The 18,328-nt window shown below is 42.1% G+C and overlaps 1 protein-coding gene across 18 annotated transcripts in view; it reads left to right on the forward strand.

Moving 5' to 3' along the window:
• Sorbs1 (sorbin and SH3 domain containing 1) overlaps positions 1–18,328 on the forward strand; it is a 228,499-nt gene that overhangs the window by 146,338 nt on the left and 63,833 nt on the right. For 9 of the 18 annotated variants that reach the window (XM_090346194.1, XM_090346178.1, XM_090346179.1 and 6 more), the window contains 4 exons: positions 3,204–3,233; positions 9,531–9,703; positions 12,061–12,124; positions 13,901–13,975. In XM_090346194.1, the coding sequence (XP_090202320.1) occupies positions 3,204–3,233; positions 9,531–9,703; positions 12,061–12,124; positions 13,901–13,975 (342 nt within the window). The remainder of the gene's footprint in view (positions 1–3,203; positions 3,234–9,530; positions 9,704–12,060; positions 12,125–13,900; positions 13,976–18,328) is intronic. The other 9 variants (XM_090346181.1, XM_090346182.1, XM_090346185.1 and 6 more) reach the window with 1 other exon arrangement.

The raw sequence follows: 18,328 nt of genomic DNA on the forward strand, positions 1-18,328 counted from the left end.
ATGATTAATTTTTTCTCATGAATCTATGTTCTTTAAAAGAAACAAAGGGTCCCAGGCCCACAATAAACATGTAAGAGCTCATTTTCCTTCTAGCTGCTCCATCCCTTTTATTGCCAGTAACTCTTCTTGCCTAGAGAGTATTTTTAATGCAGGACAAAGTGAAATTTTGCCTCCCTATGAGCTTTTTTATGACTTTCTAAAAAAAAATCTAGTCAAGCAGAAGCAAGTTAGTTTCCAAAAGGAAAAGCGGCTTTTAAAAAATGGAATTTATTCCCAAGGCAACTTGCTTTTTGGGAAATGCCAAATATCATGCCAGTTGCTTCTGCCAAGTCCCTGTGATGACACCTAGTGAGACATTTTTGGACACAGCAATGCCTACAGTTCCTTTTTGTTTCTTCCTTGAATAAATGAACTCTTGTTTACCCAATTGCCTTTAGTTCATGCCTTTCTCTTTTGGCCAACTTCGCCTTTGTGTTTAAAAATCAGAATTGGGTAGCCCTAGAGACATATCCTTCCTGAAAAGGATGTTGAAATTCAATGGTTGCTTCCCAAAAAGCAGAACCATGGGTTCACCTGTAGGTAGGACGGGGGGGAGGAGGGAGGGAGTAGAGACTGGAGGAGCCTGGCTAGTTACTAATCATAAATGGGGTTTAGGACAAGCATTTTGGCACTGTTTTGGAATTTACCCAACCTGGCAGCTCTGCTTTGCCTCTCAAACAGTACCCATAAAAACAATTACTTAACTCTTGCAAAGTTTTCTGAGGGAATGAGGACTTTGCTCCACTTCTGAAATTCTAGTTTAGGCATCTTAAAAAGTTTCCCTTTTAAATTTTTATTTTTTTCCCTAAACTGTCCCAGGGTACAGAATGACAGTAACTGTGTCTCTCTAAGCCAACTTCTTCCTATGAGGAATAGACTGTGTATGTGTTAGGGGAGCGGGGGAGGAGGATCTGAGCTCTATGTCAGCATTCATGGTTGTAAGCAACACAGTCTCCTTTCCTTCCGTGTGTGTGTGTGTGTGTGTGTGTGTGTGTGTGTGCGCGCACGTGCGCGTGCCCCGTCCATCCATCAGTCTGTTCGTCTGTCCTAGGGCTTGAACTCAGGACCTGTGTACTGTCCCTGAGCTTTTTGGATTAAGACTAGTACTATGCCTCTTGAGCCACATCTCTATTTCCAGCTTTTTGATGGTTAATTGGAGATAGGACTTTCAAGGACTTTCTTCAAACGATGATCTTAGCCTCCTGGGTAGCTATTACAGGTGTAAGCCACTGGTGCCCAGCTCCTTCCCCTCTGCTGTGGTTTCATACAGTTGTATTAGGATATCTCCTGTTGTCAGTCTGGAAAGGAGGATTTGAATCAGGAAATGCTCCAGACTGAATGAGGCACCTGGTGCTTATCCTCAAGGTTTCAAAGTCTTTACTGTACATTGGATCCTTTGAGTCCTGTTGACTTCGCAAGGTTCAAATTCAGGAGCTTTCGGGAGGCAAACAAAATTCTGCATTTTTAGGAAGTGTCAGCTGCTGCTGGCTGTGGACCACATTGGAGAGGAAGTGTTTGAAGGTCCCCACATGTTGTCAGTGGACATGTGAAGCAGTCTGGAAATTGCCTTGTGCTGCTAACTTCTAACTGTTTGAGCAACAGTCTGAATGGCTTCTATGAAAGAAAGGCCATGTTGCCAGGTGCAGTGGCTCATGCCTGTAATCCTAACTACTCAGGAGGCTGAGAGCTGAGGATTGTGGTTCAGAGCCAGCCTAAACACTAAAGTCTGTGAGACTCTTACCTCCAGTTGACCACTAGAAGGCCGGAAGTGGCACTGAGGGTCCAGGGGTAGGGTGGGAGTCTGACTTTAAGAGCTCAGGGACAACACCCAGGCCCAGAGGTGGGGCAGTAGCCTTGAGCTGAAGAGCATAGGGACAGCACCCAGGCCCAGAGTTCTAGCCCCACAACCAGCACCCCCCTCCCCCCCAAAAAAGAAAGCTACATCATATCCCAGAAGTGAAAACAACATAAGTGTTTAAACTGTAAACGCTTGGTTCAGCCAGCTGGTGAGGACCCTGGCAACAACCTGCAGAACAGAGTTTGGCAATCATAGATCCCTTTTGTTAATATAGAGAATCTTGATATCACAGATTAGGAAACTGAGACAGAGAGTTTATTTGATTAGCTATTGTCATCTGGCAAGTGCTGGCAAAGCAAAGCCTGGGGCTCTCTAGGGTTTCTTGTCCAACTGGTGTGAACCCCATCCATGTATCAGAAATGAGCTACTGCCACATCATGAGCGATGAACTCCCCCGTCACTGTTTACTTCTGGCCTACACTAATTCCTGTGGGAGAGTGGGAATGTGGCCAGAGGGGATGATGACAGCACCCATGGGCTGGCAAATACTCTATTTTTATCGATGTGGCTACTTATATTTAGCAGCTATGGAAGGTAAAGGTCATTTTTGTGTTTATCCCACAGCAAGTACACCCAGGACTTTCCATAGTGGGTAACTAGTCTTCCCTTCACACTGTTGCTCAGAGTGTGAGCTACAAGTCGAGCTTTGGTGTTAAGGCCAACGAGGGGCTTTGTGAGTAGAATTTTAAAGAAGTCTAGATTATGCATTAAAAGATTTTAATTCTAGAGTCTTATGATTTCCAGTGTTATCTTGGTCATTTCAGCCCGTTAGCTGAGGTCTCTTGGCTAATGCTGATTTCTTTTTTTAAAGAGATTCTTCTTTACCTTGGTCCAGCCAGATGGCTATAGTAACTAAAGAAAATAATTGCACCTAACTGCTAGGATTATGTGAAGGTCATAAGTACTACGTGTAAAATCTCTTAAAACAGGGTCAGGAATTTGGCACGCTCTCAGAAGATAGTGGCTGCTACATCTGTGATTTTCATTACATTTCCTCAAAAAGTAGCAAAAGAAGAATCAATATAGGCCTGTTCATGGGGAACTAGAGGAGTCAAGAGAGGCCTTGTCAGTAAGGAGATCATCTTGAGATGACACATAAATATTGGCAATCCTATATCCTGATGCCAGGGGATGTGGGAGGCATCACACCTGGATAATAGGAGCCATATCTTTAAGCCTGACTCTGGGCTTAGCTGCTAAGCCCAGAGAATAGTGAGAACCAGGTCATGATCTTAACTTGTTATGCCAGCAAAAGCCTTACCATGCGCTACATAAATCTCACACTGTGTATTTTCTTTTATCACAGAACAGCAGAAACGACTGAGTAGCCTTCCAGGTAAGTGAGAAATATATTTTCCTGTTAATCCTGTTGCTGTCAAAGCCAGTTTTTTGTTTCATGTTATGGCTCAGGCTTCTGGACCTCAACTCTGAATTAACAAGTATGGGTATGAATTTGTATTTCTAGCCAGTTGCTCCATAATGCTAATAATTCCCTTTCTGATGACTTCAAATATAATCTGATATCAGAGCTCACTCCCAAAGAAAGTGTGCCAGATGGGCCAGTGTTGGATGTGGAAGGAACAAATGTGGAGGCTGAAATTGTGAGAAAACCCAGGAATTGCCCATTTTCTGCACATTTCTTATAGCCATTCTACTTCATTTGATTTTTTCTGGCAGTGCTGGGGATTGAACCAAGATTTAGCACATACTAGGAAGGCATTCTGCCACTGAGCTACTTTCCCAGTCTATGCCACTTTACGTTGAAGTCTTTTTCTACCACCCAGTGCTATCACAGATAGATTATATGTAGATTACATGATGTCTTTGGATTCAAGGAACTTCTATTTTTTCCATATATTTTTATTATAATTAATAGAAGGGTTACATTATATTCACCAGATAGAAGTGCATTACCTCATATACATTGATACCCTTTCTCGTGTCATGCTCCCCATTTCCCTCCCCCCCCAACTTCTATTTTTTTTGTTTGCTTGTTTATGCAACACTGAGAATTAAATTCAGAGCCTCGGAGTTTCAAGCATGTTAGACCATAGCGCTAGTACTTGGCTTTGGGCTTTTATTCTGAAGAGGAAAGCAGTTGTGTTTTGCAGCTTGTTTAAGATCTCAATGGAGTCTTCTAATAGACAGCTGTGCACTGAGCTTTGGTACTCACTAGCTCACATATTACATGCGAGCTACTATTTCTGTCATAGACCTGTGTTGACTCATTGGTCATTTACTGAGTTTCTCCTTTGTGCTAGATACTGGGCCAACCTCTGGTCTGTATCAGAGGAGTTTGGTGTACATAGAGGAAGCTAATGATGTGGGGTGATGGCTTATCTGTCATTGTTCTTGAGTTGTGGACTCCCTGTGAGAATATAATGGAAGCAGTAGATTCATTCTCTAGCAGAAGCCACATGTTCACAAACATGCATGCGAATGCTGTGGATGAATTCCTGGGTTAAGTACTTCTGATCTGGTGGATAACAAGCCATCATTTTCTGAGCAGCTGCTCTATGGCTTCTGCATGACTTTGTCCTATTGCTGCCCTTGTGATTTGGGCAGAGCCTGGGAAGGGAGAACATAAGGTTCTCACACTCTCTCAACTTTATCAGGATTTGGCCACAGGATCAAGACAGGCTGTGGTTAAGCTCAAGGTGCCCTTCAATGCCCATCCTGGAGCTGCCACATCCCACTCTACTTCATTCCCTTGGCCCAGCCCAGGTTGCTGAACCAGGTGGCTTTGGAGGAGGGGATATAACAGGGAGGATGTCCTTGGGGCTCATTCCAGCCTGTAGGAGTTTGAATAGAATCATGAAATAGGTTAAAAAGGCCTCTAGCAACATATTAGTAGATTCAGAGTTTGATCATGGCTCTCTGTTCTTGGAGCTGGATAACTGATGGTACTTGTGAGCCAGAGTTTCCTTGTGTGGGAAATGGGTGGGGCTGTTTATATGCTTACCTCTGCCTGTAGCAGCCGATTGTACGCGACAGAAAAGGGGAGAGTGCTTTGCACATTCCATGATCTAATGGCTTCTCCACTGTGCCATCAGGCATAGCTCATCTCAGCTTAAAACAAGCTTGATGCTATCACCAGCCTTGAGCTTTGAGACCAATGATATTTGAAAGAGTGTATCCTAAAGTAAGTGCTTACTGAATATTAATTTCTATTTATAAGGAAATACCATTTTGGCCAGGCACGGTGGTGTAATCCTGTAATTTAGCACTTGAGAAGCAAGAGGATCATGAATTTGAAGACAGCCTGGATTATATAGAGTTCCAGACCATCATGGTCTTCATAGTGAAACTCTGTCTCAAGAGAATTAAAAACAAGGAAAGAAGTATCATTTTTCCAGCTTTTGAAAGTGAGATTGTTGATTGGGCTGAAACTCTGTTATGTCTTAGAGCACATTAGTCTCGCCTCTAAATATAGCTCCTCCACTCCCCAGTGACCTCCACTTCTTGTCTACACCCCACATTACACAGTTACCCCACTTCCCATATTCTATTCAAATTATGACTCTATCATTAGATTGAACTGTTAAGTAGTCTGAGCTCTGATGATCTAATCATCTTTAGAAACAACCTCACTGACACATTCAGAGGTATGATACATTAATCTAGGATGTTCACAATCCGGTCAAGTAGACAATCATTATTAACTACCACAAGCGAAGTAGCTCTTGCTTATAATTCCAACTGCTCAAGATTCAGAGCTCTGAAGGATCTTGGTTTAAGGCCAGCCACAGCCTTAATGAGTTCTACCAGTAACTGGGTTTGTTGATGAATACATGAGAAACATTGGTAGGAGGGCCTCGGTCCAGGCTCTCCAGGATAAAATAAAATTTTAAAAAAAGACTTTATCTGAAAAAGAAAATGACTAAAGCACAATTCTGGGGATGAGACTCAAGTGGTAGAGTGACTGCCTAGCAAGCATGAGGCCCTGAGTTCAAACCTTAGCACTGCCAAAAAGGCAAAGATTAATCCCATTGTTGTAGTTCAGGAGTAGAACCTACATGGTGTTTGAACTTGTGTGGTTCTAATTCCCCTTGGGAAGACAAACAGAAACTCAAGATGAGGGCTAGGATAGCTAAGGATGGAGTGAAGCCACTCTTCTTCATCCAGGAAAGTGTGATCGTTGCTGTCATCTTCAGTCACAAAGCTTTAAGAATGATGAAAATCTGTCCCATCTGCCGTTTTATTATCATTTGCTTACTAGTCCAAGACTTTTCTTTTTAAAACTAGAAGGACATGCACAAGTGTATCCTATGTAGGATCAATGCCAGGCTAGAGAGAAGTGACAGCAGGTACTCACTGTAACACTGACACCAAAGCGTGGCTCTCTCACCTGTGTGGAACAACCAAGTCTCGCTTTAGATTTGCACTATGTAAGGTAAGATAGCACTTTTTTCCTTAGGGTCTGCAGTTCACTGCTCTGTATCATCAGACTCTATTCAGGTATGAGGTAAATAATCATAGCAAAAATAATTAGGGGCTGATTTTTATAGATCTAAAGAACGCAAGCAAATCTATGAACAGCCTGAGTTTTGCAGTCAAGTAAATTGTTGCTAGAGTCACCTGTCTTAACGATTTTTCTAAAAGAATTACTCTTGAATCTAGAAACCTTGAGAAAGGTATGTTTGGTCTTCATTATCACCTTAAAGTTTGAGACCTGTGACTGCTTCTACACAGCAGGTGTGGCAGAGCGTAGAACCAGATCACCTATTCCTTCCTGGTGTCACTTAGTGAAAGCCTTTCTAGTGGGAGAAGAGTGATCAGAGAACCAAGTCTGAGGGTAGATGCAGGTAGCTTGAAACCCCCATGCGTGTCCAAGCTTCCTGCCAAATCCTTGGTCTCATTTCAGAATTTCCTGGGAGCATGAGAACTCATGCCACGAAGTTTTGAGTCTATGAAATTTATGGTGATAATGTCAGAGATCAGGTTTTCTGGAGTACTCATGAAGTGAAGTAGTCCAAAGAATATTTAGAAATAGTTCTGCACTCCGAGATGAAGTAGAAAAATTGGCATAGAATTACCCTGTTGAATAGACTGAAGATTGTAAAACCTCAGTTGCTGACTTCACTCTCTACCTCCCTGGTCACCTTCCATACACAGACTCCTCTGACTTTGTCAAAACTTAGCATGGACTCCCTGATCCCCCTATTTTGTCTGTTTAGTCCCCTGGGCAGCACTCTGCACCCCTCCTTAGCCAATCCATAAACTCTTTCTGACGTTGGGGCTCATTTTGAGGCCTTCCATTCTCCCCTCAGGAATTTCACTGATAGAATTGAAGGCTCCCTTGGCCTAAATTTTTTTTTGCCTCAATTTTTGACCTCTCTACTTACCCTCAGATACCCTTCTTTCTATGTGTTAAATTTCCTCTCTACTTCCTGCATACCACATTTATCCTCTTCCCTGCAGTCTGGCACCTGCCCCCACTGCCCTCCTAAAATCACTGCCTGAGTGTTCTGTGACTTTCTTCTTGCTTATCTAAGGCCTCCTCTTCTGCTTCAATCTCTGGGAATCTTTCTTTCTTTCTTTCTTTTTTTCTTTCTTTCTTCCTTCCTTCCTTCCTTCCTTCCTTCCTTCCTTCCTTCCTTCCTTCCTTCCTTCCTTCCTTCCTTTCTGACATGTTTAACCACCCACATCTTAGAACTCTCTCATCTGTTTCATGGCCCTTCAATGTATGTCCTGATTCTTATTCTGTCCGCCAGATGACTCCCACATTCGCTTTTCTTCTAATTTTCAGCCTGTATCTGTGGCATCCCTCAGCTTGTGACTTCAGACTTTGACTCTGCTGTTATCTCCCTTTGATGTGGAGCTCTGACATCTTGACATTGACCACCCTTTCATGCTGCCAAAATTTCACTCTGCCAAGGAGTCTCACCCCAATCCCTCTGTAGTTCTCCCAGGGGGTCTCCTGGGAATTTCTACCTTGATTTCACTGTCTGTCTTCCCAGAGTACAAGAATTGAGTACAATTAGCTTAGAGTAACCAAGCATCTGTTTGTACCGTTCCCTCTTCCAGAAGCACCCTCTACTTCCTTTTCATCTGGTTGGCTTCTCCTTAGACAAGATGGCTCTAGATCTACATTTCTCAGCTGAGTTGGACTTTGGCTTGTCTATCAGCCTGCATTCTCATTGCTAACTCATTCTTTCTGCCCACTAGACTTTAAGCTCCTTGAAGGCCAAGATTCTCAGATATTTATCCTCATGCCTATAGGCAGGATTCATATACATATGAAGTAGTGCTTAGTAAGTGCCTCTCCAATCAGTGATTAACATAGAGTAGAATAACACATTATAAGTAGTTGTATAATCTATATACCATACCTGTTGTGCTTATTATTAGCTCTCTGTTATTTCTAACCTTGAACCAAGTTAAACTATAAAGATCATCTAACAATGTGCTAAGTGATCTGAGCACTGTGGCTTAAGCTGTCTTGATAAGTCCTCTCACCACATTACTGTGAGCTTGCCAGGGGAAAAGTAGTATCCCTGTTTTCCGTGAGAAATCATAACGGAGAAAAGTTAAATTACTTTCCCAGATGAAGCAAGAACTTTCCAGTAACATTTTGCCAACTTCTTGTAGTTGTAACTGCTTTTAAAAATCTTTACAATAATCAGAGCTACCTGATTGTTCAGAGCACAGTGAGCATACATCTGTAAAACTGGTGTCAGCAAAGTGTCTTTTAAAAATTAAAAGATAAATATTTAGGCTTGCTAGGCCATATGTCCCAATTACCCAAGCTCAGCAATGGTAGCACAAAACCATTTATAAATAATAGATAAATGAACTAACATGGTCATGTTCCAATAAAACTTAATTTATATAACAGGTAGCAGGGCCGGGATTTTTGGCCTAGTTGTAGAGTGCTTGCCTAGCATGCACGAAGACCCGGGTTCAATTCCTTGGTACCACATACATAAAAAAAAAGCCAGAAGTGGTGCTGAGGCTCAAGTGGTAGAGCTCTATCCTTGAGAAGGTCTAAGGACAGTGCTCAGGCCCTGAACTCAAGCCCAGGACTGGCAAGCAAGCAAGCAAGCAAGCAAGCAATAAATAAATAAATAAATAAATAAATATAAAATAAAAGCACAAGTCAAGACCAAAGGAAAAGAGGTGCATGGTATCTTTAATATGTGGTTATTAGATCCAAACAGTACAAGAGTGAGGACTCAATATTTGCATATCCAATGCTATGGACATGGTATTGGAAATATAAACACAACTACATAGACATAAAAACTTATACCTCTATAGACCTAATGTTTTATTACATAGATTAATATGTATCTATGACATACAAACCCTCAGCCTAATTTTAATTATATTCTAAAAACTAAGTGCCAATGATTGTATATAGAGATTCACTTCCTGAGTACTTGTTTGTTAAATATGTCATTTGAAATATGATGTAAAAATCAATGCTAATAAACTCTTTAATAAAAAAACCAAAAAACCAAAAAAAAAAACCTAAAAACAGGTAGCCCGTGGAGTTTATTGACCCCTGCCCTAGGTGAAATTAGTGCCATTTGGGAATTAACAACCACCGACCTCTAGCTGTACTATCTGGGAGTTCTCTGCTTTGGTACTGCCAGAAGAACTTCAGCTAATGGCCACTTTTCATTTCCAGATCCTGTCTCAGAGGGAAGATTGGGTGAGCAGGACACAGTACCAACCCAGGAAAAACCCACCTCACCCAGCAGGGCTGCTGAAAAACGAGTGAAGGATGATGGCAGGCGCGTGGTGAAGAGTGCACAGGACCTAAGCAATGTGTCCATGGATGAAGTGGGCATCCCACTGCGGGTAGGGGTTGGACCTCAGGTCTTTCTTACACTTCATCTTAGACAAGAATGACAATGTGCAGCCATGGGTGCCCATCAACCCCATCCACAGATAAGAGGCCTAGAGGGGGGAGGGTCTTCACTGTCTTGCCAGACCCTAAGTGGCACACTCTTGATAAGCAGTGTTTCAGACTTGGTATACACTAGTTTCTCTGAAAGTGAGTGTGGGATATTAATGAATCTCACAGATAAAAGGAATATCTGGGTGGAATAAAGTTGGAGAGATTTCTTTACAACAGGGACTTGTGAATGCTCAGTGCAGAGTATCCTAGACAGTCATCCTTTGTTATTCTGTGAAGCCCATTCAGCAGCTCCTGCTCCAGGACTAGGACATCTTGGGGAGAGTTTGAGACCTGTGGTCCTTGGTTCTAGATTCAGGAAGATCATCTGTGGGTGAGGTTTTCCCCATCTTCCAAGAGGGACACACCCAGGAAGCTACAAAGGATTCAGCCCACCAAGGCCTCCAGAACACAGTGGGTCTGTTAGCCAAGCCAGGCTTTCTACCAGGTTGCCTTTGAAACTGAGTTCAGATTTATTCCATTCTTCAACCTTTGTTCACCAGACCACTGGCTACAATGTGTTCCTCTGTGATTTCTGTTTGGAGAAGGGATTATTTTTATGCCTTATTTTTTTTGGGGGGGTTATGGGGCTTGAACTCGATGTGGGCCCAGTCCCCGAGCTCTTCAGCTCAAGGCTACCACCCTACCCCTAGGCCTGGGCATTGTCCCTGAGCTCTTTAGCTCAAGGCTACTATCCTACCCTTGAGCTAGCCCCACTTCCTATTTTCTAGAGGTTAACTGGAGATAAGAGTCCTTTGTGCCTGGGCTGGCTTTGAACCTTTATCCTCAGATCTCTGCCTCCTGAGTAGCTAGGATTACAGGGTGAGCCACCACACCCGGCATTCTTATGTCATTTTGAAGGAAGCCAATAGAAACATCCTAGAACTTAACCTCGAAGGAACTCTTCTCTGGTTCTAAGTAATAATAGAAGAAGAGAGTGCTCGTCATGAGTACAGTTTGGCTTTGGGGGTCACACTATCTCATTTGAGTGAGTAGTGGTTCCATTTTGTAGGAATGTTTTCGTCAGCTTTGCAGCACTATAGGCTGCTTATAAAATAAAAGAGAGGTTTATTGTGGCTCATAGTTCTGGAGGTTCAAGTCCAGGCCACCTTGCTGTGGGCCTCTAATGAAGGAGGTACATCTTGACAGGAATATATGTGGGAGTGAGTGCTCACAGATGAGTCAGGAAGCAGAAAGAGGGAAGATGGGTGGACTCCCACAGCCCCTTGTGGGATTCATTGTTGTGACCTAAGGACCTCTTACTAGGTCCTACCTTCCTCAGGATCCATGGCTTCTCCCCATACCACCATCTTGGGGACCAAGCCTCCCTGTTTCCATTAGGAAGCAAGGATTCCTGGGGTTGCATTATTCTCCCAGTCTTGCCCCCATCGTGGTAAGTGGCCCTTCCACTCACCTCTATGGCCGCAGATAACTAATTTTAACTTTCCCTGTCTCATTTTCTCATCTGTAAAGTGGGAATAAAAATACCTGCTCTAACCAGCTATGTGTCACCTTCCTTGTGTTATTTTTATCTTTAAAAAAAAGGCCTAGCTTTGTGGTGAAGATGAAAATTTTCTTGCATTGGAGGCTATAATGGGTTACATTTTAATGTATGTATTCTAAATCTGGCCTGTGCAAGGTGACTTATATTTATACAGAATAACCCAGAAGGGCCAGGGATAGAGCATCATAAACAAGTATTTTCCATTTCATGATTTTAGAAAAAGCTGTTTCTGTTAGTGTATACATATACAGATAATCTCTCTGAAAATGAAATTTAAGAAAATGAAGAATGGACACATTTTTTTTCAAAAATTGTATCCTTTATCCAAATATTATTCTGCAGATTTATGTCCAAATTTCTTGTTTGTCTGTTTTTTCTCAAATTTTTATCTTTTTGTTTGTTTGGTCAGTCATGGGTCTGGGAGCTATCTCTGAGTTTTTTCACTCAAGGCTAATGCTCTACCACTTTGAGCCTTAGCCCCAGTGCCATTTCTGGTTTTCTCGTGGTTAATTGGAGATAAGAGTCTCACTGGACTTTAGTGCCCTGGCTGGCTTTGAACTGTAGTCCTCAGATCTCAGCCTCCTGAGTAGCTAGGATTACAGGTGTGCCTGGCTAATTTTTTTTAAAGATACAAATGTGGCTGAGTTTTGAATTAAAAATATTGTCCCTGTTTGCTGTTGATTTTGTAATCGCAGAAGTTCTGGAATGTGCCAGAAGTTCCATCTCATTTTATCTTCTGTCTTTCTTTTTCTCTAGAATACCGAGAGATCAAAAGACTGGTACAAGACGATGTTTAAACAGATCCACAAACTAAACAGAGGTACTGATTTTCATTTGTAGAAGCTAAGCTGTGCTATGTGCCAATATTTCAATTGTTGGATGTGGACTTAGCCTGGACTCCAGGACTGGGTTATGCAGTTGGGTCTTATTAGGTACTGGTCTGCCTGTGCCCAGCTATGTGCTTTAAGATCACTGGAGGGAGGACACACCTGTGTGCCTGTAGCAGCTTTGGGATTTGAGGTCAGCTCATAGTCCTCCCTCCCATCTGTTGTGGAATGCAGGAAGCCAAGCCTTGCACTGTATCCGTGCTGCATACGTATCTGCTTTGGGTGAGTGCAGCTTTATCTCCCACCTGCTTCCAGCTTTGGGTACATTCTGTGTCAGCCCATGACTACCAAGTCAGCAGGGCCAGTTGAAAGAAACCCTGAGCTGGAAGTTAAGAAAACATGTTCACACCTAGATTCAGTCCCTCATGCACTCAGATGACCTTGTGCCAATGGTATATCGCTGTGTTGGTTCTGCTTTCCATCCTTAGGGATGTCTGGGTTCCACTTCCGACCTTATGAAATAGAGTCCATCTCTAGGACTGTGTTAATATGAAAAATAAGCTTCTCAGTCTTGGAGCCAGGCTTGACAGGTGCCCTGAGAATTAGTCAAGAGCTGACACACTAGAGCCCACTTAGCCTGAGAGATGTTACCAAATCAGTGGCCCACTTGCTGTCAGTGAGTGACCCAGCATGGTGGGAAGCCCATGCTCAGGCAAGTCGCAACCTCAGCAGCTCTCATTGCCGCCTGTGCTGCCAGTCATCCTATCCCTGACAGTCAGCAAGAATGTCACTGCACCAAGAGAAGGATGCTGTTCCTCCTGCAGGCAGAGCATCCCTTCCCTATACCCAAATCCAGTCTGGTCACCTGGCATAAAAGATACACGAAGTCCCGCGTAAGTCCACAAATACCCAATCTTTCTGCTCAGGTGTGGATGGATGCCAAATAATATCACTCTTAATTAGTTCCTTCTGTGTTCACAAAGAACAAGGATGTGCCTCTCTTCAAACAGTTTCTAAATATTGAGGTGCTTAGTGTTGAGTGTTTTGGAGTCGATAGTAAATCTGCTATGGTTGGATGGATAAGCTCACTCCTGGTGATGCTGACTGCTAGATGGTTGTCATCTGCTAGGTCAGTTCCCATTTCCCCCAGCAGTATCTGACCCTCTCATCTTCAGACTCAGCTTCAGGAGTCTAAATGCAGGAACAAGCGCATGCATTATGTGCAAAATGTCTAATTCTGCCCCATGGGCAGCACTGGATTTCCCATATTATAGCTATTAACTCCACTAAATTACAGTTTCTAAACAAAACTACCTGCTCTAATGGTTGTCAAAAGTATTTGAGAAATTAAGATTCCACTTGTTTGCTTTGATTCTAATGCCCACAGAACAAGCTTTGATTTTAAAACAAAATTCCTTTTAGGATAGTGTTTTCTCTATGCATGACTTATTGTCAGACTTAATAATAAGTCTTGCTGATAAAAATTGAAAACTTGGTTTATGCTAAATGCTTCTTGCTCATTGGAGCCTGAATATATATAATTCTTAGTCCAAGAAAAGTAATGATAATGCCTTTTTTGATATGTCTCAATAATTCAGGCAAAAGACTGGATTTTTCTAAAAACAGTTTGGATTTCTTTCATATGATTACTGAAGCTTATTGTGTTCTACAATTCAAGGAGCCTTAAATTGTATGTGGATTCCTATTCGTTCATTGTCTCCATTTGTATCTTCTTCTATTCTCTTTCTCAAACTTGCTCCTCTGCCTAGACACTCCTGAAGAAAACCCTTATTTCCCTACGTACAAATTCCCTGAACTTCCTGAAATCCAGCAAAATTCTGAAGGTACAATCAATTTAGACAGTGTATCTGTTGTCATAGCCTTAAATTAGTTCTTAGCTTTCCATTATAGGCATAATGGAATTTGGCTTTTAGATTTTTGTTTTGATAGGTTGTTTTTGTTTTTGTTTTTGCTGGTGACAATTTTATTTTACTCATTTGCATGATGTGCTATATTAAAATAACTAAATCCTATCTAATTCATTTATCTATTTTAAGTGTGATGCCTTTGTGCTTTAATAACACTAAAATAGGTAACAAGTATTTGAAAGAGTCAATTGGGGATCTGTTAGTCCCTCCACTTCATGGTGGGTAGTTTCAAAACCCAAGCTTTTCTCTGCTGCAGAGGACAACCCTTACACTCCTACCTACCAGTTTCCTGCATCTACTCCTAGTCCTAAATCTGAAGGTAATTAAAGGAAAGTGTGTGCTGAACTAGTGCTGTTACTTTCTTTTTACCTTGGTTTTTTTTCCTTGGTGGCTAAGGGCTGTTTCCTATTTCTTTTGCTTCCCTCTAACTTTGTGTTTTGTGGTGGTGTCTCACTCCTCTTGGGCTGTATAACCAAAATCTATCCAGATGATATTTTAATCCTATTCCCTTAGGGTTTACATGATTAATGAGGCAGTAGCCATTATAGCTTAGTTATAATGTTCAGAACATGTGGGACTCTGAGAACAGCTGGCTGAACCAACTATCCAGGTCCTGTTATGTTAGTGTGCTGAGCAAGTTGAGCCATTGTGGTAGATGGGCAAGAGATAGACATGCCACAAAGTCTTAGCAAAGAAACATTACCAGGTTCCCATATATGCAATTTGTAACTGGGCCCTCCTGTTAGGGACTCTCAGAGTGCCCTTCTTTGAGAATTCCTGGAGTGAATCATCAGTCATGGTGGGATATAATGTTTTCTGAAAATAAGAATTTGGATCAAGGTGAAAAACATTTCATGAAAGTGCTGGGTATTAATTTGACCTGCTGGGGAAGACAGCCACATCTGTATCTAACAGATTCTCTTCAGTGGTTAAGAGTCTAGGTGTCAAAGAATCTTACAAAAGATGAGTTCAGGGAAACCTCTTGGAGAAGTCCTGTGGAGAAAACAGTGGCTCCCATTGGACCAGAAGATTGTTCATATCACTGGCAGCACCCTTGAGTTCCTTAGTGAGCCTGGCTGTTGGTTCCATGGCCTCACACTGAGCTCCATGCGCGTGGCCACCGTACCTAGTCACACTGGTTGATGGTAGTGTCTGCATTTTGGTACACATCAAGGATGTCAAAAGAGGAAGTAGGGATACTTTCCCTAGAAGTTTACATGGTAAGAGATGACATGACAAATTGGTCACATATTTAGAAATAAGCCTAATACATAATTTTCAAACACCAAAAAAGGAAGAAACAGCTTTGAAAGATAAAAAGCAAAAAATGAGGTTAAACATTTAAAAATGCATAATAAAAAAAGATGATTTGACTGTAACACAAGTTCCAAAGAAGCTGTCTTCCCTAGAGATCTTTAAAAATAGGGTAGATTCCATCTCACGCCCCCATCTCTGCCTAGATGACATATCTAGCTAGGCATGTATCACTGATATATTTAGTTATATAAAGGCTTTTCACAAATGAAGGAAATTGGGTCCTTTTACATTTTTTTAACTTTTGAGAGGTTCTCTGGATTTCTAGATCTGTGGTTTGTGGATTTGATGTTGTCTATGGGTCCCAGCAGGATCTCCTCAGCTCTGTTTGTGGTGCTGTCTCCCCATAGGTAGCATGTGCCCCTCACCTACTTTTTTTTAGATATTGGGATTTGAACTCATTGCCTTGAACTTGTTAGATAAGAACTCTACCATGAGTCCAGGAGCGGGTCCTGGGCCTAGAACTCTAGGCAATGTCCCTAAGCTCCTTTTTCCAAGTCTAGCATTCTGTCACTTGAAGTACAGCACTGCTTCCAGCTTTTTCTATGTGGTTAATTGGAGATAAGAATCTCACTGGCTTTCCTGCCCAGTCTATCATCTTCAAATCTCAGCCTCCTAAGTTAGTCGGATTACAAGTGTGAGCCACTAGTGCCCGGCTTTGGCTATAGATTTTAATGTGCATTACAGAATAAACAATTGATAAATAACTATTTTCAGTACAGAGTTTTATCTCCTGGAGAAAAACTTGTTAATGCTGCTAATGTTTTGTTTTAACCCAAAGCTTAGAGCTAGAATTATCTTTAGTAAACTTATCAAAGCTTAGTCTGAGAGCTCCTGCCTTTGTCTAAATTGTAGTTATCAATTCAGCATTAAAGGAAAGAAAAACATCTAAATATCTCAAAGTTGAATCTCCTAAATAGTAAGAAATCATTTGAACATAACCTTCTTTTCTCTCTAGTTAGCCTGGTTAAGTAAACTTCTGGCCAGACTTCTGAGATATAAACAGGATGATCATATCTCAATCAATGAGGTTAAAAATGTACTTTGGAAAGACAAACTTATATAGATTCCAGCAAGGAGTAGGTCTTTCCAACTGTCCTCTCATCTCTGAGATACTACTTGTATATGCTTACCCTTTGTTTCATGAAACTGGAGAGAGGATTGGCTTTGGAGAAGGCACTCAGAAATACAGTCAGTCCCACTTTACCCCTGTCCTGATTTAGGAGATGTCACCATGGTGGTTTATACTTCTTCAGCTCTTGGTCATGATCCTACTAATGATGATGACATGACTGCCACCATGGTAACATGTTTACCATTCATTCAGCTCTTCACTAGTATGAATCTCTGTGCTAAGCATGTCACTATTACCTCATTTCAGCCTCCCAGTAACCCACTGCAGTGAGTCTTCATTTCATTGATGAAGATTATGAGGATCACAGAGGTTAAGTAATATGTACAACATTACATAGTAAGCAGCAGAGGCAGGATTCAAACTCAAACAAATCTGAAAATTCACCAAATGTGGGCTTTTTCTCAGCTGCACTGCTCTGCTGTTCTTTCTCTGCCCCTGACACATCCTCTGCTCTTGGTTATCTATCCCCTCCTTGCCTATCTCTGACAACCTACTTCAGCTTCCCTTGGGTCAATCCTGCCTTGGGCTGCTAATCTTCGGTCTCCTTAGGTAGTGTCTGTGAACATGGAATAAGTAAAGCTTCCCAGGTGATGGGTCTGTACAGTCAGGATTGAGCCATTGGAATGGAGAAACATTGCTCCTTTCCATCTCTCCAAAATGAGCTATGATTGTTGGTTAAATTTAGTTTGTAAAGAATGGATATCAGAATTAGCTTAAGAAATGCAGATTCAAAGAGTAGTGAGTCTTCCCATTCAGCACTGGCCCGTGTGTGAGAGCTCACTTGACACATTGGATGTCAAGAAGACAGAAGATATTGTTAAATGATGCCTAATCATCTACAGAAAACTCAGGTGACTGATGGGTGACTGTGTGGTCTATTGTCTGTGGGGAGCCACCAGGCCATGTTGATGAGAAGGGCTGTTTGTTGCCAGAGTTGAAGCCCATGGAGCAGCTTTTCCCTGTGACCTGTGATAACCATCAGATGTCCTGGTGCAGCAATTCAGGACACTACCACTACTACCCCTATGCACCTCCAAGTTATGGCGTCACAGTGGTATGTCTCATTCCTAGATGAGGCCTCACTAAGGAAGGACTGATAGCTGAGTGGTGGTAGCTCATACATGCTTAGGAGTCTGAGATTTAAGGATTGAGGTTCAAAGCCAGTTCAAACTGGAAAGTCCATGAGCCTCCAAAAAAAATGGAGCTGTGGTTCAAATGGTACAGTGCTAGCTTTGAGGGGAAAAAAAAGAAAAGAGAAAAAGAATTGCTCAGGAGACAGTGCCCAGGCCCTGAGTTCAAATCCCAGGACTGACACCATAAAAAAAAAAGACTTTTTCTCAAGTACAGATACAGTTGAGTTAAAATGATACTCTATTTGCCTCGTAGGGTTTCTAAGAATAGCCTTATGTTGCATGAGTTCAAGCAATTTGTTCTTTTGTGAAGATTGTTGGTTCTGCTAGGACTTGTGCCTCCTGTCCAAAACTCTGGTTAGTCCTGCCCAGAGGAGGGGCTGAGCTGCTCAAAGCAGTCACCTTTGCTCTTCTTATGAGAACTTCCCAGAAGGCCTCCGCCTAGCAAGTGCAAAAAGCCTTTGGGCTACAGAATAGTTCAGAAGCAAGGCAGTTATTCTCTTGTACATTCAGGACCCAGGCATCTGCTAGGAGCTGAGAATGGTAAGTGTTGTTCACGTTCTCCCAGACTTTCTCCTTTAGCTTTACAGCATCTCGTCCTCATTATTCTCTTTCTTTGGTGGCTACCCTGTATCCTATCTTGGTCTTTTATGAAAACCCAGATGACCTGGTGAATTTCTCCTGTGTTCC

This window comes from Megascapheus bottae, chromosome 15 (genome assembly GCF_031878675.1).
Source record: "Megascapheus bottae isolate mThoBot1 chromosome 15, mThoBot2.hap1, whole genome shotgun sequence".
Taxonomy (NCBI): domain Eukaryota; kingdom Metazoa; phylum Chordata; class Mammalia; order Rodentia; family Geomyidae; genus Megascapheus; species Megascapheus bottae.